Source organism: Nothobranchius furzeri, chromosome 7 (genome assembly GCF_043380555.1).
Source record: "Nothobranchius furzeri strain GRZ-AD chromosome 7, NfurGRZ-RIMD1, whole genome shotgun sequence".
Lineage (NCBI taxonomy): Eukaryota > Metazoa > Chordata > Actinopteri > Cyprinodontiformes > Nothobranchiidae > Nothobranchius > Nothobranchius furzeri.
In genome coordinates this window covers 23707659-23718986 of record NC_091747.1, presented here as the reverse complement: position 1 = coordinate 23718986, position 11328 = coordinate 23707659, and the positions used below count along the sequence as shown (strand labels likewise).

At 44.2% G+C, this 11328-nt stretch overlaps 1 protein-coding gene across 3 annotated transcripts in view; it reads right to left on the bottom strand.

Annotated features, from left to right (window-relative positions):
* Positions 1-299: 299 nt before the first annotated feature.
* The window catches only part of hibch (3-hydroxyisobutyryl-CoA hydrolase), an 11341-nt gene continuing 312 nt past the window's right edge, over positions 300-11328 (bottom strand). Inside the window, exons 2-14 of one of the 3 annotated variants that reach the window (XM_015941863.3) lie at positions 10629-10671; positions 10310-10441; positions 10050-10134; positions 9896-9976; positions 9731-9783; positions 7817-7895; positions 4514-4659; positions 4134-4220; positions 3942-4000; positions 3778-3859; positions 3413-3532; positions 3013-3046; positions 300-935 (exon numbers count right to left, since the gene is read on the bottom strand). In XM_015941863.3, coding sequence (XP_015797349.3) covers positions 817-935; positions 3013-3046; positions 3413-3532; positions 3778-3859; positions 3942-4000; positions 4134-4220; positions 4514-4659; positions 7817-7895; positions 9731-9783; positions 9896-9976; positions 10050-10134; positions 10310-10441; positions 10629-10671 — 1120 coding nt within the window. In that variant the 3' untranslated portion in view covers positions 300-816. Of the gene's footprint in view, positions 936-3012; positions 3047-3412; positions 3533-3777; positions 3860-3941; positions 4001-4133; positions 4221-4513; positions 4660-7816; positions 7896-9730; positions 9784-9895; positions 9977-10049; positions 10135-10309; positions 10489-10597; positions 10672-11328 lie in introns of those variants that run through there. The other 2 variants (XM_070553298.1, XM_070553299.1) reach the window with 2 other exon arrangements.

Here is an 11328-nt window from a genome sequence, read left to right as displayed (position 1 = left end):
GCTGAATGTCAACAGATGAAGGGTGGACCAGAACTCCTCCAGAACCATGCGACAATCAATAAGGTCAAACCGAAGCCGTTACAAAAGGTTATTTTGGTTAATAAATAACAAAAGTATATAATATGTGGATGTTTATATGAGGTTGTCATTTTTGATGATGTTCATTATGTCTTGATGCAAAAACCTTTTAAGTTCTGTTTTTGACGAGAAAACTTGGAAGTTTGAGCTCCTTTATTGGCTTCAGTTTCAGCGCTGAACTCTAATCGGACTCATCAATAATGCAAACATGGAGACTTAAATGTTTGAGGAAGTGATTTCATTTCTGCAGAACAAAAAACAATGAATCAGACAAACGAACTCAGCAGATCTGGTTCTCTCACATCAACAGAAGGTACAGAATTATTCTGAAGCAAAACACTAAATAAAACAGAAAGCTACATCATCATCAACATCTGTGTCACACAAAGCCTACTAAGCTGAAATACTGATCCGGATCCATGTCAACTCAACACAAACCCACGGGAAATGTAATAAAGCACTCAACGGTGAGATCATTTCCCCCTCCCGCATCCTCGTGATGATGCAGCAGAGTCCTTGATTTTGCAGCAAAAAAACCACTTCCACAAAAACATTTAGAAACTAATGTCTGACCGCTCTTTCTGCTGATGCTTTGATTTCTGACCGCAAACTAAAAAAAATCACCTTTTTTCAGTAAAACATCCTCAGATGAAGATGAAGTCCTAGAGTTTTATCCACACATCCCACGTCTGACTACGAGAGGAGGAGAGAACAGGATGCGGTTTGCTTGGTGAAGGTTTATGTGAACATCAGGTCCTTCTCTGCCGGCGAGGAGAAATACTTGTCTACCAGCTGGTCGGAAACCTGGTCCAGAGTCGACGGATTCCACTTGGGGTTCTGGTCTCTGTCAACCAGCACTGGAAACACAAACACACACAGGAAACGGAGACATTTGAAGGACACACGGATGATGTCACTGCCCTGGGAGGCAGCTAGATGATAATGAGCCCAACATCAGCTGAGAGGGAGAGAGGGTGGGTGGGTGGTTGGATGGATGGATGGATGGATGGATGGATGGATAAGATGAGAGCAGATTTAATGGTAAAATACTGTCTACTGCAAAAACCCGGGCATGGGAGGAGTTCGGTGAGACCATAGAGCAAGACTTCCGTACGGCTTCGAGGAGATTCTGGTCCACCATCCGGCGCCTCGGGGGGGAGCAGTGCGCTACCAACACCATCTATAGTGGGGACGGTGTGCTGCTGACCTCTACTCAGGACGTTGTGTGGATCGGTGGGCAGAATACTTCGAAGATCTCCTCAATCCCACCGACACGTCTTCCAGTGAGGAAGCAGAGTCTGGGGACTTTGGGTTAGCCTCTCAAATCTCTGGTGCGGAGGTCACTGAGGTGGTTAAAAAGCTCCACTGTGGCAAGGCTCCGGGGGTGGATGAGATCTGCCCGGAGTTCCTTAAGGCTCTGGATGTTGTATTGGCTGGCGCAGCTCTGCAATATTGCGTGGACATCGGGGGCAGTCCCACTGGACTGGCAGACTGGGGTGGTGGTCCCCTTATTTAAAAAGGGGGGCCGCAGGGTGTGTTCCAACTACAGGGGGATCACACTCCTGAGCCTTCCTGGTAAGGTCTATTCAGGGGTTCTGGAGAGGAGGGTCTGTCGGATTGTTGAACCTCAGATTCAGGAGGAGCAATGTGGCTTTAGTCCTGGCCGTGGAACACTGGACCAGCTCTATATCCTTAGGGGGGTCCTGGAGGGTGCACGGGAATTTGCCTAACCAGTCTACATGTCTTTTGTGGATTTGGAGAAGGCGTTAGACCGCGTCGCTCGGGGGGCCCTGTGGGGGTTACTCTGGGAGTACGGGGTACTGGGCCCTCTGATACGGGCTGTTAGGTATGACCGGTGTCAGAGCTTGGCCCGCATTACCGGCAGTAAGTCGGGCTCGTTCCCAGTGAGAGTTGGACTACGCCAAGGCTGCCCTTTGTCACCGATTCTGTTCATAACCTTTATGGACAGGATTTCTAGGTGCAGCCAAGGTGTGGAGGACATCCATTTTGGTGGCCTGAGGATCAGGTCTCTGCTTTTTGTAGATGATGTGGTCCTGTTGGCTTCATCAGAGCGTGATCTTCAGCTTTCGCTGGAGCGGTTCGCAGCCGAGTGTGAAGCAGCTGGGATGAGAATCAGCTCCTCTAAATCTGAGACCATGGTCTTGATTCGGAAAAGGGTAGAATGCCTTCTCCGGGTCAGGGATGAGGTCCTGTCCCAAGTGGAGGAGTTTAAGTATCTCGGGGTCTTGTTCACGAGTGAGGGAAAACTGGAGTGTGAGATCGATAGGTGGATTGGTGCTGCATCTGCAGTGATGCGGGCGTTGTACCGGTCTGTCGTGGTGAAGAGAGAGCTGAGTCAGAAGGCGAATCTCTCGATTTACCGGCTGATCTACGTTCCTACCCTCACCTATGGTCATGAGCTTTGGGTAGTGACCGAAAGAACGAGATTGCGGATCCAAGCGGCCGAAATGAGTTTTCTCCAAAGAGTGGCTGGGCTCTCCCTTAGAGATAGGGTGAGAAGTTCGGTCATTTGGGAGGGGCTCAGAGTAGACCCGCTGCTCCTCAGCATTGAGAGGAGCCAGTTGAGGTGGCTCGGGCATCTGGTCAGGATGCCTCCTGGACGCCTCCCTGGTGAGGTTTTCCGGGCATGTCCAACCAGGAGGAGGCCTAAAGGTAGACCCAGGACACGGTGGAGGGACTATGTCTCTCACCTGGCCAGGGAACGCCTTGGGATTCTCCCGGAGGAGCTGGCCCAAGTGGCTGGGGAGAGGGAAGTCTGGGCCTCTCGACTTAGGCCACTGCCCCCGCGACCCGACTCCGGATAACCGGATGAAAATGGATGGATATTGTCTACTGATGGAGTCACAACCCGTTTAACTTCACAACAATATAAGAATTATAGTTGTTTTTATTCCCACCACAGCAGTAACTTACCAGCTCGAACGCCTTCATGGAAATCACAGCCTCTCTGCAACACGACACAAACAATCGGGTCAAACCAGCAGCATCATTAGTGGTAAAGTTTGGTCCTGGTCTGTTTCTGAATGATAGCTCAATGATCCAAATGATGCTCACATTAACTTGAGTTCTAAGGGTAATTGTTGCTCTGTGTTCGACAGAGACAGTTTAGCCACAGTTTGACCATTCTGGAGCTCTTCTAGCTCAGGAAATAAAAATGTACGAGCAATAACTTTTCTCTCCTGTGATAAAAGCTTCAACAGTTGGAACAAAAAAAGAAAAATCCTTTTGTAAAGAGAGAAAGATCAGCTGCAATAAAATAAAAGTTGGTTTTGTTGGCAGGAAAAATCACACATAACGTGTTGGGGGTTTTCACCATGCAGGCCTGGCTCAGCCGATACTCCATCACCAACACGTCCTGGAGGCTCAAGGCTGCGCCCAGCTGCAGCTGCTTGAAGGTGATCTTCAGGGATGTCGGAGACATTTTGGAAAGAGTCTAAAGGAAGCAAAATTAGACAATCATCGTCATCATGAAGCTTTGTTTCCACGATGCCTACAAAGAGAAACCTAACTTAATAATATTTTGCTAAGAGCTTTGAAGAAGCTCACAAACTTCACACTGAGATTTCAGACTGAGGCTCTGACACACGACCCCGAAGCTATGTAAACATTCTGGTTCCTGTGACTCACGAGCCCTGAGTTAGTGTGCAGCCACCCTGCTGATGCAGATCAAGAACATACCTCAGCTTGTTTGTTAGCAAAGTCAGAACCATCTGCTCTCAGGTTCTGCATAATTCCCTCTACACTGCTGGAGCTGAACAGCCTGGTGGTGGGTACAAAAAATGATTCAAGGACTTTCTACACATATGGTTTCTTTTTATATTTAAGTTTACAGAAAAGCCAACCTGTCAATTTCAGATAGATGTTTCTCCAAGACAAAAGGCTTTTCGGAGTCCAGACTACTCTGTGGACAAAAACACAAGAAACATCTCTTTTACTACCGAAAACTGGATTAGAAATGGGGTTGTGTGGAGCAGTTATGATCGGTCCGTATCTCATCTGTCTTTAATCCCTCATCAGCAGGTGTGGGCCCTCACCTGCTTCTGGTGGAACTCAAGAAGTTTGGAAATATCTGCATTTGAGGGACACTTCAAATCCACGAGTTCCTTCTCCAGGTCTGGGATCTGTAGACGTTGACACCAAAGCTGCTAATCAGGACTTTTATCATTAAAATCAGACTGCTGCTGCAGAGACGGTCAAAGCGACTTTTGCTCTAAGAAATCAAGGTCATGCTGCTGATAGAGTGCTACCCCCAGCTCTGACTGAGAGCCAGCAGCTGGAACCAGACCAGGACTTTGGACTGGGCTCTACTGAACCAGAGCGATTCACCCGCGGAGTCAACATCTGTCCAGAATGGTGTCCTACATTTGTCCCTGCAGCACCAGTATCGCCAATAAAACGACTCGAGTTTAAGCACCTTGTTAGATTCAACAAAGTGCGTGGCGACTCCAGCTCTCTGCACGTCTCGTCCTTTCAGTCGGAACCCCGTCAGGGCAAGAAAAAGTCCCAGCTTCCCCCGGAGCCTCGGCAGGAAATAACCACCTCCAACATCAGGAAAAAGCCCTGTCACAATAAAACATTCACACAGCGATGAGCAGTTTTAAACAAACGAGGACACAAATGAAAAATAAAAACTGGTAGAGTTTCTTTCTGGTGAATGAGATCCAGATAACCGTTCCTAGGTCAGTTTGTGACGTTAAAGCTTCCTCATTCTGAGCTACCAAACAAACTGATCTAGAGCCGTGTGCACGCTTTAAAACGAGAGAACACCTGCTCATGTTTGTGTAAACATCTGAGTCTCGTGCTGGGCAGGTAGGGAAAGGAAAGAAATAGGAAAAAGAAACCTCTGCTGGACTGTTGCTTTCAGAAAAAGAGAGCAGGAAAATAATACTAATTCTCCATTTCTGAATCCGAGGTACATATTTCGTTATTCCTGATGTTCCTGTGGTTACGCTGAAGTACTTCCAATGCCTTTGTGGTGTGGTGTGAGAGAGGGGGAGATGAGACGTGAGAGGGATTAAGAGCTGACCTGATTTACAGCTGAAAATGTAATATTATAAATGTGGCAGATTGCAGCTTTTGTTCAGGATGCTGATGGGCCCTGGTCACATCTGCCAATCCTGTTTATGCATGTGGAGGGAGGCATGAATGGATTTGTAAAAAAGAGGAAATTGTTCATCCTTTCATTTACGATTAGGTTTTATCAGTAACCTGTGATAATCAGTCGCCACAAACGAGAAAACAGCAGGTAGATCTGTGGTTAAAGAGGTAAATGACCTGTTATCTCCACATTTATGCTTATTTAACTTCAAAAAACTATAACCCTTTATTTGAAAAAACACAAATCAATAACCTGCTATCCTAAATATGATTAATATTCAGTTAGAAAAATGCTTAGTCATTTTTAGATAACACGATTATATCCCATCCATACGGAGGTGGATTGCGGGGGCAGCAGCCTAAGCCGAGAGGCCCAGACTTCCCTCTCCCCAGCCACTGGTGCCAGCTCCTCCGGGGGAATCCCAAGGCGTTCCCTGGCCAGGTGAGAGACATAGTCCCTCCAGCGTGTCCTGGGTCTACCTTTAGGTCTCCTCCCGGTTGGACGTAACCGGAAAACCTCACCAGATAAGCGTCCAGAAGACATCCTCACTAGATGTCCGAGCCACTTCAACTGGCTCTGAGCCCATCACTCCTGTTCTTAAATCTCTACACTGGTTACCAGTAAACTACAGAATCAATTTCAAAGTACTTCTACTAGTTTATGAATTACTCAATGGATTGGGGCCAGAATACATGTCAGATCTCCTTCCTGTATACACGCCCAGCAGGGCTCTGAGATCCTTAGGAAGAGGTCAGCTGGTAGAACCGGGTCAGAACCAAACAGGATGAAGCTGCTTTTAGCCACTATGCTGCACACAGCCTCCTCATAACTTCAAATGTGCCCCAACTCTAGAAACTTTGAAATCAAAATTGGAAACCTTCATGTTTTCATCAGCCTTTGAACGAATGTTCTCATGCTGCACCTTCTGCTCTGTAACTGCTCACCCTTTCACTTTGTTTATTATACATTTTTAAATGGTACTTTCTGTCACATTGACTTCAATCTTCTTGATATTCTTGCTAATGGAAAGCACATTGAATTGCCTGTCTGTATGAAATGTGCTATAAATAAAGCTGCCTTGCCCTGCCTGCCTCGATGTGGAGGAGCAGCGGGTCTACTCCGAGCCCCTCCCGGATGACCGAGCTTCTCACCCTATCTCTAAGGGAGAGCCCAGCCACCCTGTGGGGGAAACTCATGTCAGCCGCTTGTATCCGCGTCGCAATCTCGTTCTTTCAGTCACCACCCAAAGCTCGCGACCATCGGTGAGGGTAGGAACGTAGATCGACCGGTAAATCGGGAGCTCCAGCTCAGCTCATATTTTACAGAAAAAAGTTTTAATGTTGATGAGATAAATGTCCAGGTAAGGAGCCCTCTTCTCTTGAGACAAAGGGATAGGGAATTTGCTCTCGTTAGTTAACATCACGACCGGTGATTTGCTTTGTTGATGCTCGAAGGGAAAGGACGACAGCGAAGGCATCATGGAGCTGTGTCCAGCATGTTGCATGCTCAGTAGTCACACATTGCAAGTGTCTGTAGCTCTGCCTTTGCTGTCCGGTTAAAAACTCCACCAAGCCGCAGACATCTTCTGTGTTAGCAGGCTTGCTAACGGCGGCACTTGGTGTCTGAGTCCTTGCTAGCCGTAAACTGTGTGTGTTGTTTTCGTACAAGAAACAAATATTACTGATGTAGAGGGACTTACCTAAGTTTCTTGTAGCTGGATAAATTTCAACAGCATTTTATCTGTTTACCAGAGATGATCGACATGGTGGGTCAGTAGGAACCAAATTCCCCTCTGTCTCTTAGTATAATCAGCACAAGTCAATCACTGCCTCATTTCCTCCTCCCTGGGCCTTAGAGGATATCCCACACAAATATCAGACCGCTTCCGTTCACTCTGACATCATCATCTTCAATGAAGTGTCAAAATTCACCAAAGAGCCCAGGCTCCATGGTAGATTTAACTCCTCACCAAAGCCTGAACAATAACGTAACTGCCTTTTACCACTTAGTTCTATTTTATTTCTGAATAAATCAGCCAAAGAGAACAGTCTAGAGAATTATTGATCAACCGATCACCAGTAAGTCTGATTTAGCTAATTAACTGCTGTTAACTACACAAAAATATAAATATGAAAATACTTTTGACTTCCTACCACAGCGTCAGTTTATAAACTGCTACAGATTATTTTCTAATCTCCTCACAGCCTCAGGATGAAGCCATCTGTCTGAAAGGGGTGAATTAGCTGAAGCTCAGACCGCAGCTTAGTGCCAATGCTGATTTGCACTCAAGGAATTACCTCAAAAAGAACAAAAGTGATTGGCTGATGATGATTAAACCTGATGTTCAGCTCTGATCCTGAAGGAAACATGTTCCTTTTAGTAGAAATGGGTGATTTCTTTATTAAAGGCACAAACCCCGGTGAAGACTTGGTTTTATCTAATGTGAGCTGAGGTTCACAGGAACAGGAATGGTTTTGATCCTTCCTGATCAAAAACAGCACCACAGTGATAGGCGGAGCAACACTGGATTTACTAAATCTGACATAAGACCTCCTTGGACAAGCAACAGGGCTGAAATAATCTTAAAGCTTCCTCAGAAAAAGACACGGAGGGACTCACCGATGGCCGTTTCAGGCATTGCAAACAGCGTTTTCTCCGTGGCGACTCGAAACCTGCCGTGAACCGACAGACCGACACCCTGCAGAAAACGAGACGAAACAAAAAAACATCAGTTCTCAAACAAACAGATAAACTTCTGATGCATGCTGATGTTATTTCTTTTTGTGACCTGGTTTTGACAAGGACTCCTGTTAAACTAAAGTAACTCCATTAGCATGTTTTTGATGTTGAACGCAGCTCCTAACTGAGAGGAAGGTGAGGGCCGACGAGCAGCTCCGCTGCGTCAGATTAAAACGTTGCCTTGGAAACAATATCTGAAAAACATCCAGAGTCCCAAAGGGAAGGGCCGGCTTTATTTTGTAGAATCACAATAAAAATGCAGCTCCTCTGAGAGGTGTTGAGCTCTGATGCAGGGCTTTTAAAATAAAATCACCTGCACAACCGTTACACAACCAGGCGGGTTGTAAACGTGTGCAAGAACCATAACCAGAGCGTTTACGGGTTGGAAACAGGGTTCTGTTATTAAGATGAATATTTTTAAAGAAATTAGTCAAATTTCTATTTCTTTCTTCGTCATTTTCTTCCAGTCTAACTAGTAACTGTCAATGTGATCATGCTGAAAAATTCTCCAGACTCTTCTGAATTCGTATGGTTAAACAAAAATACTGATAAAATTAACATTTTGATATTTTTTGGTGTGGAAAAAGATTTTAAAACTTGTTATGTTCAGGCTTCTTTATTTTTCTGGTAATTTGATCTAAATGAACATAGAAAGAATGATATTAGCAGTTTCACCACAAACTGGGACAAAGTGAAGCCCCATAAAGAGCATCTCTCCACATCCTGCTGCACAAGAACTAATGAAATCGCTCGTGGCCTTCCCTCATCTTCAGTGATGGACTTAAACCCGTTAGAACGTTTAGGACATAACTGTTCTCCTGATTTTCCATGAACAGAAATGAATCCATGATGTTTGAATCAGATTCTGGAGGCTGAAACGGAAAAGCTCAGGAGAAAATCTGTTGTCCAGTACTTTATGGCTCTTGCTGATCTTCTCATCACATGGTGTGGACAGGAAAGAAAGAAATCTGGCGTCGAGGGAAGGTGGGGGTGCAGAACTTTCCGTTGCACATTTCTGCACAAACATTCAGCAGCAGCTTTATGACCCTTTTACTCTCCTAACTGCTGTTTGTTTGACATAAGCTGTCAGAAACACTAAATCAGCTCAGATGGAGCGAAGTGAGGAACTCATTCAGACCTTCATCCTCTGATCTGTGAGTGTGACGATAAACAGCGTTTGTGAGATTCTGATGGCACGCATTTACCCCCAATGATTTGTTACCACTAATTCAAGAAGAGTCACTCCATGTGGAAGTTGTGCCTGCAGCTCAGAGCAGATCTGGGAACAGTGACTCTCGTGTCTCCTGAACTTCTCCATATTTAGAACGGACCTGTTTCTAACCAACATTAAACAGCGATCACCCTGAGGATGGTTTGCATCAACAATAATGTCCCCTCTGGACGGTTGTTGTGAGGGAGGGGACCAATAATATTAAAATGTTAAAATAAATCATTAAAGATTGCTGTTTTTGGAGTTTTCTGCATCAGATTCCTGTTTTGATGTGAGCATGTGGGCAAAATAAAATAAACTTTATCTTCACAATTAATCTAGTTCACACTTTTCCATGAATTCAAATCTAATCTAACTCCTGGGGCAGCAGCAACAATGTTTTATAACATCACATTTTCACCAATCAGAGGCCAGCAGAAGCACACGGCTCTCTACTGACACCTGCTGGTCACAGTTATCACAGCTCGAGTTCAAAACAGTTTTAATCCTCAAATTGTGGAGATTAATCATAATCAAACATATCATGCTATAATCTCATTATTTAATGGGAATATATCACTCACCCCTCCCATTGTTATCCCATCAATAATGGCAATATACGGCTTCCTGTACGCTCCTTAAAGGACAAAATTAAACTCCTTTTAGAAAAAGTACACATGTGGAACTTCATAAATAAAAGCAAAATGTAAAATAGCATTTATGACTGTAAATAAAATTATAAATCTTACCTATGGCATTATTCAGAATATATTCCTCACGGAAAAAGTCCTGAGCAAGTGATCCTCCGGCCTTCCCCGCTTCTGTGACAGCTGAGAGGAGAATAACGAAAAACATAAAATAAATAGAAACAGAAATGATTAAACTTACAAAAGGTCCACTTACCTCTGATGTCTCCACCAGCACAAAAAGCTTTTCCACCTGCTCCTTTAATAATCACAATGTCCACCTCACTGTCATTTTCCCATTTCTAAAAGCAAACAGATGGAGGAAGGTAAATAACAACAGGCAGGACTGTAAATGAGTGAAAATGCAACAATTTTTTTTAAATTGACCTTCAGAAAATGTACAGAAACTTTGACTAAGATTAGAATATTTCAGAATACTTTGACTGCTGGGAAGGTAAATAACTGTGCATATCACACCTTGAGCTGAGGGTAGATTTGTCGGATCATAGTCAGGTTGAGGGCGTTGAGGACTTTGGGTCTGTTGATGGTGATCACACCGGTTCTGCCCACTTTCTCCAGGAGAACCTCCGGTTCCACATGACTCGACATCTGGAGGGAAACAGGGGATCTTTGCCCATTCAGCTCAGTAGAATTGACTGATTGATTAAACACACATTAGATTCCACGTCTGACAAAAGTCAACAACATCAGGTGGTTATTATTAATGCCATTACTGTGTTAAAGTAAAACTTGAAGTGAATGAACCTTAAATCTGTACCACAGAGCGTGTTCTCACCAAGTGAGCCTGAATTCGCTGCAATCTATGAAGAGGCTTCAGTCTGGAAAAAAAAGGAAATATGCAAAACGTGCAATTCTTCAAGATTCATTTATTTAGCTGATTAGCAGCAAATAGAATCAGACTTGTGACCTTTGGAGTGGCTGTATAACATATATATTACCTTCAGCAGCTCTCTAATAAACATCTCCTACTGGAGAACATGACTGAACCCCCAGAACATTTTCAGGAGTATTAAACTTTGGCCCAAATCTAATTCAAGCTCTTTTATGAGTTTCTAGCACTGGTGATGATAAACTCATACAACGTGAAGGACTTTCATTATTTTTATGCATATGGAATATATTTAAACAATCACTGGGAAGAGTTATGTGTGATGGTTACTGAACATTTACTGTGGGCTTTTTTCACGTGTTTGTGTCATAAATGTGGAGCGACCAGTTGCACTTCCATAACATTGAAAAATCCAATCAGAATTCAAGCATTTTCAAGGATTTTAAAGACCTGTAAGAACCCAAATTCTAATAAACACCGATTTTCTTGTTAGCCAGTAGCGGGTTATCAAGATTAGACCAAGAAAATTTGTCTGTGGAAGAGTTTGGGAAAATTCGTCTTTAGGACCTAGATTTGAAAGATTTTGCCCTTTTCGAGTACTAGGAACCCTTTCTCAGGATAAAATAAAAGGTCGTGATTTAGTGAT